Raw genomic sequence first — 8,704 nt, 5'->3', positions numbered from 1 at the left:
ACAAAAAAAGGGTGACAGGTTATTAGAAAAAAACCACCAGAATACTGAAAACAAAAAAACTGCAGGTTGATTACAAACTTTAAAATGGCAACTATACACAGCCTCGATATGCAACCTAACTGTGAGATAGTGTAGTACATGAAGGTAAAAATCAACAATTTCATTCAGAGTACAAAACAATTCTTATCATAAAAATGTTAAGTTTTTTTTCTCTATAATGATAAATGCAGCAAAAAACAAGTGTAGTGATGTCTCTATATTCAAAGGCAAGGCACGTAATGTGGACTATATGTCATCGTGCAAATTAAAGAGTATCGGAGAGATTTTCCTCGTATATATATATAGATATAAGTTTGCGTCTTGACTGGAGAGGCAACAGCTGGGAGATTGCCATGCAGAATTCTTGATTTCAGGGATATGCCACCACCTGGATTTATCACTTTTTCAGCCTCTTCCGCTTTAGACTTAACCTTGCACAAGCTGTATATGATTACAGTACATTTGCATGAAGAATTTACACTCAGAATCCCATATTATTTCCTAAAAGAGATCATTTAGATCCTTTGAAGTATCTTACCTGTTTGAGATAGCCTGATTGAACGACCTCAGGTTAGTGAAATAGATTAAAACCCTATGCAAATTAACAAAATAACAGCTTGTAAAATGGATGCTGCCATCTGTAAATTGCAGAAACGTCTTTGCGGGTGATGAAAACAATATTTTATAAAGCTTTAGTAATCTGTGTACAAACAAATAAYTGTTTTGTTTAGTGTTTGTTTAAAAACTAAATTAGAAAAACGCCAATCGCAAAAATCAAAAAAGCCTACGTTCTTTTCTTACCTACTGTAATTTTGATARTTAAAGCAAAAACAAGCTTTATATTTTTTTAGTGCACCATTTGGGACCTTCTTGAGGAACCAGATGAATTTTYATTTCTCACCATAGATATGTTTGTCTTGTTATGTAGGGTGTTGATGATCTTACAATGAATAAAATTACTTTAATATTCCAAATTATGCAGAATAGATAGTGTAGCTATTGCCAATATTTTAGGCAGTAAATAAACTTTCCTTCTTGCATCGCTACATACCAAAACAACCGCATTTTTAAATTTGGATTTGGGTAGYTGAAGCAAAAAATTAATTACTGTAGATTTTTAATTAGTTTGGTAAAATAAAAACATGATTTTTTTTTTGTTTTGAAACGAAGAAACCAAAGAACGAACCATATGCGGATTGTTAACGCCACTAGTTGTTTTAAAATATAGTTATTTTGGCAGAAACGTTACGAAATTCTGAAAGTAATGCACCGAAAGTGCAACAACCAAAAGAGGCCATTTTTACGGTTGACGAAAATCCATTGTGGAGAACTTTAAGCCCTGCAAACAGGCTCAAATCATTACCCCTCCACCTCCCTGCTTTACAGTAATACTAATTATATGTATCTGCTAGAATAACAATGTTGTGTTAAACTAAGCAGTGTAATATAATGTAGTGGGGTTCCCAAAACTGGAGTCAGGAACTCACTGTGGGGTATAAAACACCAATCGATGGTTTTTAAATGATTTCAAGAAATCAAATAAAATTTAGAATTGATTGCTAAAAGCATAATCCATGCAACCTTCAGGTGAAAATGAAGACCCCAAACCCAGACCCAAACCAGTGGTTATTCCATATGTTGCGGGTGTTTCGGAGAAACTGAGATGTTTATTTTCTAAACATGATGTCCCAGTRGCTTTCAAACCCCAAAACACATTACGGCAAAGGCTGGTTCACCCCAAAGATCCGGTGCCCCGGCACAAACAGAGCAATGTTGTATATGCTGTTAAGTGCCAGGAGGACTGCGACCAGTTATACATCGGGGAAACAAAGCAACCACTGTTCAAAAGAATGTCCCAACACAGACGAGCTAATTCTAATGGCCAGAACTCTGCAGTTTTCACTCATTTACAGGCCAGCGGTCACTCTTTCAGAGATGAGGATGTTCTCATTGATAGAGAGAAACGTTGGTTTGAGAGAGGAGTAAAAGAAGCCATTTTTGTGAAGAAAGACCGTCCATCATTAAACAGAGGTGGAGGCCTCCGTTTTCAGTTGTCCCCCTCCTACAGCGCTGCCATTGGCAGTATCACTCCACCCCCTGTTAACAATAGGTGTTAATTAGGTGTCAACGATAGCCATGTGATGTGAGTATCAGTCACATGGAGGCAGGGCTTAAAAGCCTGAATTTTGCCTGAAACTCTCAGACTGAAGAAGTCTCTTGGAGGAGAGACGAAACGTTTCATTARAGAAGAACCCGTCCAGAGGACCTATACAATTTTTTTCTTTTAGATTTTTTACCTGGATTACTGAGATGCATCAGGACGTTAAAAAAAGGTTTGTATTGTCATCTCCATAATTTACTGATTTATTATCAAWGTTTGGACACTTTAACCGGAGCTGTTCGGAGTGAAACGTTGGGAACAATTAGAGTTGTTCTAAGATGGCAGCAATCCATTTTGTCCGTTAGCTTGTCCTTTAAGTCAAAACTAAACAATTTCACCAAACTGAAGTCATTTAAAGAACCACAGGAACTCTACTTCAAAATAAAATCTGAATTGTCCCTTCATTGTTTTTTTTTTTCTTTTTGCAAAGATTAGCTTTACAAGCTGATAGCCAAATGCAACAATATTTCTCGACATTTTTCAGGTTGATAATACACACACACTTGCACACACGAACGCGCACACACGCACACACACACACACACACACAAATACCAAAATAATAAAAATAAAAATCTCCCCGTATTGATGGGAAAGGCTCAAATTAAGTGCTGGTTTTTGCTCAGCTCTGCACAGGTAGATTTATGCTCGCCTTCAACTGCCTTTTTCTCATGCAAAGAGATGGATATGTGACCGAAATCAAATTCAAATGTTTTTCTTAAACATTTCATAATTATCCCCCTTCCTTTAGAGTCTCAGGGCAGTCAGACTGATAGCTTCCCTTCAAAATAAAATTCAATTGCACTTGCCTCTGTCGCAATTTATTTCTTCCTCTTTTAACATTTCATTCCTTTTGGAAAGGACTTTTCTTTTTCGTTTGTTCTTTTTCAGGAGGGGTCCAATCTCAAGACTAGTGTTTTAGTGTTTTTTGAAAACTGCATCAAGAGTTCTCAACTCTTGCCGTTGCGTGTTAATTCTTGACATAGGTAGCAGTAAAGAATAGACAAGAAATTAAAAAGGTAAAAGCCGTATCACAGTAAACTGAAATCAAACGGAAGAAGAAACACTCTGAATTCACAAGTTTTGTTTTTGTTGTTCCTACGGTGTACACAGTGAAATCGTTCCGTGAGGGAGAACAAGCCTCTTTTCAAGAGATCGCCGAGTCTCTGAGCCGTCCTCCAGGCAGGCGTGGACCTGCAGAACCCCCTCGTTTCTGTGTGTGTGTGTGTGTGTGTTTAAATGTAGATTATACATCTTCCTCCAACATGGAAAAAATAGTAATGCTAAGAGTCTAGAGTGTCATGCAATAAAACATTAAGGCATGTATACATCACAGTATTTTAGATGGATTGGAAAAGTTCTGAAACTGACTGGTGGGTGATTGCAAGGAGACAGCAGAACCTGAAGCTTCTTTCCTCTGAGCAATCCCTCATCTTCACCTCAGGGCCAGCGTCCATCATCATCATCAGGAGGGAGGAGGAGGAGGAGGAGTGGGGGAGGGGGGAGCGTGGAAGAGGTGAGACTGGGAATAAAGGAAGGGGAGATGGGGGGCAGTTTTTTTTTTCCTTTTTTTTTTTGCAGCACTTGCTGCTTTTGCTGGTTTCGTCCATGGCTGCGGGACACCTGTAAGTGCTAGCTCTGCACCACACCTTCCACCCCCGAGAGGTAGGGCAGGGAGGTGGGTGAGGGTGGGGGCGCGCGGGGGGGTTGTCCGGTCTCTCTCTGCGGGCTCAGTTCCCGGTCTCGGCGGGGACCAGCGGCTCACCAATGATGTTTATGCTGTAGTTCTGGTGGACATTTGTTGGCAGAATCGGAGTCCCGTTCGACACTTGGAATGGAACTAAGCTCGCCCAGGTACCAGGACTGAAAAACATAAACACAAAGCGACAAAAACGGTTAATTATGTGCAGGTAACTTCTTTCTGCAGCTTAAAGGATCCCCGATTAGTTGTAACATTAGACTGTATTTGATAAACATTTATTTTAACTGTAAAATAAAGACTGTAAAAATACTGTAGGATGTTCAGTTTTGTACATTTTTAAAAATATATTTTAACATGGACAGAGACATTTTATTTACACACAAAGCATTCTGGGTAAATGATGACATCAACTAAGTCATCGGTGCGAGGCTGCTAGCGAGCTATATCCACCCTGAAGGTTAATCTTGGACAATATCTGATGATCGACTCTTTTAAATGAAACCAGAGAGCGTTGACAGAGAGGAGAAGGTAGAAATGACTCAGCCTGGAACTGAAAATATGGATGGAGGACAACAGAACTGCTTCATGGAAGGAGAACCTCAGCTTAGCCTGTTAGCCTTTGTGCTAGCAACGATGCTATTTTGCCTTATATGTATTAGCTCAGTGCTAGTGAGACAAACAAGCTAAACTGAGGTTCTTCTTCCATGAAGCAGCTCTGTTGTCCTCCATCCATATTTTCAGTTCCAGGCTGAGTCATTTCTACCTTCTCCTCTCTGTCAACGCTCTCTGGTTTCATTTAAAAGAGTCGATCATCAGAAATTGTCCAAGATTAACCTTCAGGGTGGATATAGCTCGCTAGCAGCCTCGCACCGATGATGACCTACCCATGTCATCATTTACCGAGAATGCTTTGCATGTTAATAAAATGGCTCCATACGTGTAATATATTTTTAAATTTTTAGTTTAAAAATTATAAAAACTAAACATCCTACAGTATTGTTACAGTCTTTATTTTATAGTTAAAATATGTTTATTAAATAAAGTCTAATGTAACAACTAATCGGGGATCCTTTTAACGTTATCATAACATTCTTTGATGAAAGAACTCGGGGTTCAACCGGACAATTCGGATAGTTTGAAAAAAGGTTTTTAAAAACTGTTGTATGTAGCTCTTTAAGTAATTTGTATAAATAAAACTAATGAGCTAAAGGTCCAAACAMGGCCTACAGCTCGTTTAGGTGGCATCRTAATGCAGTAAGAACTAAAAGACATTACACTCGAGCTAAACAGCAGCTACACGCCACTCAGTGCTGTACGGTAAACTGTTAGAAGGACAAAATGTTGCATCCCGGGTGGAATGTTAGCACAGGGTACAGTACTGTACTGTATTTTTTCATATGGAACTGAATTTACATTAATATTTATGTTACAAGATTGGTAAATATTGTTGTTCTTAACTTAAAGTCACAAAAAAGCACAATAGATAAAAAATTACAGTCCTCACTGTACTCTATTTACTGTATTTACGATTTCCGCAAAATTAYGGTGATTATAGTCGTTACATTTTGCAAACTGAAATGCGACTTTGTAGGCATTCACTGTAGTTCTTCCCTTACTTAAAGTTTTCCATGGCTTTTAGAAGTATTTAATTATTTTARTCTTAGAGTAAAGGTTAGGTGATACCACAAAAGTGCAGATAAGTAGGCGGGGTTTAAAACCCCACGTCCTGACATCAAATTTAATGGACAACCATTTATTGCAAAACTGACGATTTGAGAAAATAGTTGTGAAATTTAGTCTTGGCTCATCAAACATGGTTAAAATTAAGCTCTACCTCTTCAAATTGAGCTCATTCTGAACTATCTACCGCAGGTAAGATGTTAACCGCTCAAACTTGCCACAGAACCCCATTTCTAAAGGTTCGAGCTGTTCCTTAAAGCAGTGGTTCCCAAAGTCGGGGTCGGGACCCACAATGGGGTCCCAAAACATCAAGGTGGGGTCCTGGAAGATTTTCTGAATTAATTATATTAGAAAATAAAACAACTAACAACATTTTTGTTTGCATTGATGTTATAAAAGTGTAAGGTTAATGTACCCAGAATTGACAAAMATTGCATAATGAATATTGTTGCTATGCTCTTACTTTTTTRACATGAAAACAATGTTTATGATCCAACAACATTTGGGGGCTCAGGTCTCTGCTGCTGGTATTTTGAGGGTCAAAGGCTGAAAAGTTTGGGAACCACTGCCTTAAAGGATTTATTTGTGTAGTTTAGAAAAAWATGACAAAGAAAAGCAGGTTTTATCTAAGCTGAGGTGATTCCACATCATATAAGAGAGTCGTGACGGAGGCCTGTAAACAGACTGGGTTTGGGGGGTTTAATAAAAAAAAAGAGGGGGTCCCCCCACACAAAGCTGTCCCATCCCTATTCATCTCACGCTAATGGCAAAACAACACCGTGATTGTTCCTGTGGAGCAACGGTGCAAACTGAAAACGYGAGCGGGGAACAAGCAGCATGTTGTTCCCGAGGGGTGCTGCACTACGTACATGTCAGATAATTAGCCCCCCCACCACCACCTCCTCGCTCTCCTTTTCTTCCTCAAAGACCCCCAGTGTGCACTCATCTAACGCGCTTCTCACGTCACCCTCACTGTGAATACCTGTGCTGTGAACTTCTCATCAAGAAAGTGAACTTTAAAAACGTGGCCGCAGCGGCTAAAAACCCTAAAAGATGAAAATTTTAAAAAAAAAGAAAGAAAGGAAAGGAGGATGGAGAGGAGGAAGATGGGGTGAATGGAGTTCAATGTTGCTGCCTTTGCGGAGGTGAAACGGACAGAATCTATTAGACAACACTGTCTGCGCTCATGAAAGCAACTCATCAACCCCAGTCTGCATTTTATACAAATCACCAGTCACACTCCTTAAACCTAAAACAATGAAAGTGCAAATTCGATTCAMCGCGTTGGCCCCGAGAACGCCGAGCCCCTCAATAAAGAGTGAAAGGAAAGGGGGGAAAAAAGAAAACTGCAGAGAAGATGTATTCAAAACAAAAAGCAAACAACGCTCAAGTTCTGGGTTCCTGAGCGCAAAGCGTTTCAAGAAAAAAAACTTCAAGGCTAATCCTCTCTAACAGTTTTTTTTCCTTCGTCCGACCTGCCAACACGCAGCACTCCCTCCTCCTCCTCCTCTTCTCCTTAACTCTGCCAAAAATCATCGGACAGGAAACGGGGGATTAAATTTTTCCTACCTTGCTGAACAAAGAGCACACAGAGCGGCCAAGGGGCTGCAGCGGTCTGTTTTTACCCTCCTTTCTTCCCTCTTCCATCTCTGTTTCTCTTTTCTTATGAAACTCCTCTAATGTAATGGCTTACATTGACGGGGGGTGGGGGGAAACGGACCACACAGCTACAAAAGGCCACTTGCGGGCTTTTGTGTGCAAATCGTTTTTAATCTCATTAAAATCGATGGCTGTCAGCCCATATCTGCATCCTATGAACTAAAGCAGCACCACTTCTTTCTATCATTGTGTGTGTGTTGAGCTATTGAAAAGTGAGGCTTGTCAATGTGATGTGTAACATGAATATGTTTAAAATAAAAATGTGTGTGTGTGTGTGTGTGTGTGGGGGGGGGGTGTTGACAAAAGGTGACGTTAAATATTGAAGCTAACGGACAGCTTTACAACGTAAAAAAACATTTAAAGAGGACGTCAAATTGTTAAAAGAACTGTGCAAAGTTTTTAAAACCATCCCTAATTCTTTATATTGTGCCTCTAAGAAGGAGAGTGTTGTTGATGAGATGTTATTTGGGTTTTTCGATGGTTTTCAAAGATTTTTTTGGACTTTTTTGTTCCTTTTCCGTCCAATTCTTGAACGTCATCGGGATGCCAATAACAAGAAAAAGAGGCAACAATAGACAAGTGGAGAACATAAGATGGGAACAAATTGACTGTGTATCAAATTTACGTTAGCAAGGAAGCTAGTTAGCATTTTAGCTACATGCTTGCTACATTTAAGTAAATAAAACRGCATATAATCTTCCTAATCTACCTTTTAATCAAAGATTTTTGGCAGGTTTTCAGAGATAATCCTTTCAGTGTTTCTCTGCCAGTGCTGGGAAATACCTTCATATAAAGTTGGAAGTTTTTGTGAAGCTTGAGTGAAGGAAAATTTTGTAACTGATTAATTGAATGTYAGATGCAGTTTTGTATTTTATACTTTCTGATCAKTGCAGCCATAAGGCCATAACAGAATAAGAGCTGGTGTGTGTCTTATCACGTGTTCTTTCTTTAGTCTAAACAAAATGAGTTACGTTCTGACGTCTGACGTAAAAGGTAACACCTCCAGGGATGTAACCTGGAAGAGATGAACATTATACGGTCAATTCATTATTAYAGTAAAAAGAAGTTGTCAGTGTGTTGCAGAGTCTCTGCTTCAGAGCAGGGCTCCTCTGTTTTATTTGGGTTTTTATGTCAAGGTCTTACGCTGAGGCCTGCAGAGTGCTGCACTGTGAACCTGATAGGAGTCAGAAGATTGAAAATAAAGTTTTAAGAAGAAATCCAGTTGGATTCCTGTTTATTCGGACATCCCACTTTGAACAACGCAAGTTTTTTTTTACATGAGGATCCCACTTTTTAGGGCTTGATTGCTCGATGACATCACTTCAGAATTTGGCTGCCAAGATTAGTCGATGACTAATCGATTATTAAAATAGTCAATGACTAATTTAATGGTCGATTAGTCGTTTTCTTTGTTCTTTACTTTGTTTTTCTCTCCAAACTGCTTTGACACCTTCCACTGCCAC

General features: G+C 39.2%; 1 protein-coding gene across 1 annotated transcript in view; it reads right to left on the bottom strand.

The window, feature by feature from the left end:
- Positions 1-3,002: 3,002 nt before the first annotated feature.
- The window catches only part of LOC106514879 (nuclear factor 1 B-type), a gene marked incomplete at its 5' end in the record, with an annotated part of 32,766 nt that continues 27,064 nt past the window's right edge, over positions 3,003-8,704 (bottom strand). Inside the window, 1 exon segment of the mRNA XM_014004404.1 lies at positions 3,003-4,063. Within this exon segment, the coding sequence (XP_013859858.1) occupies positions 3,931-4,063 (133 nt within the window).

This window comes from Austrofundulus limnaeus, unplaced genomic scaffold, assembly GCF_001266775.1.
Source record: "Austrofundulus limnaeus strain Quisiro unplaced genomic scaffold, Austrofundulus_limnaeus-1.0 Scaffold23, whole genome shotgun sequence".
In the NCBI taxonomy this organism is placed as follows: Eukaryota; Metazoa; Chordata; class Actinopteri; order Cyprinodontiformes; family Rivulidae; genus Austrofundulus; species Austrofundulus limnaeus.
The sequence above is the reverse complement of the archived record's forward strand: the minus strand, read 5'-3'. Positions and strand labels throughout refer to the sequence as shown.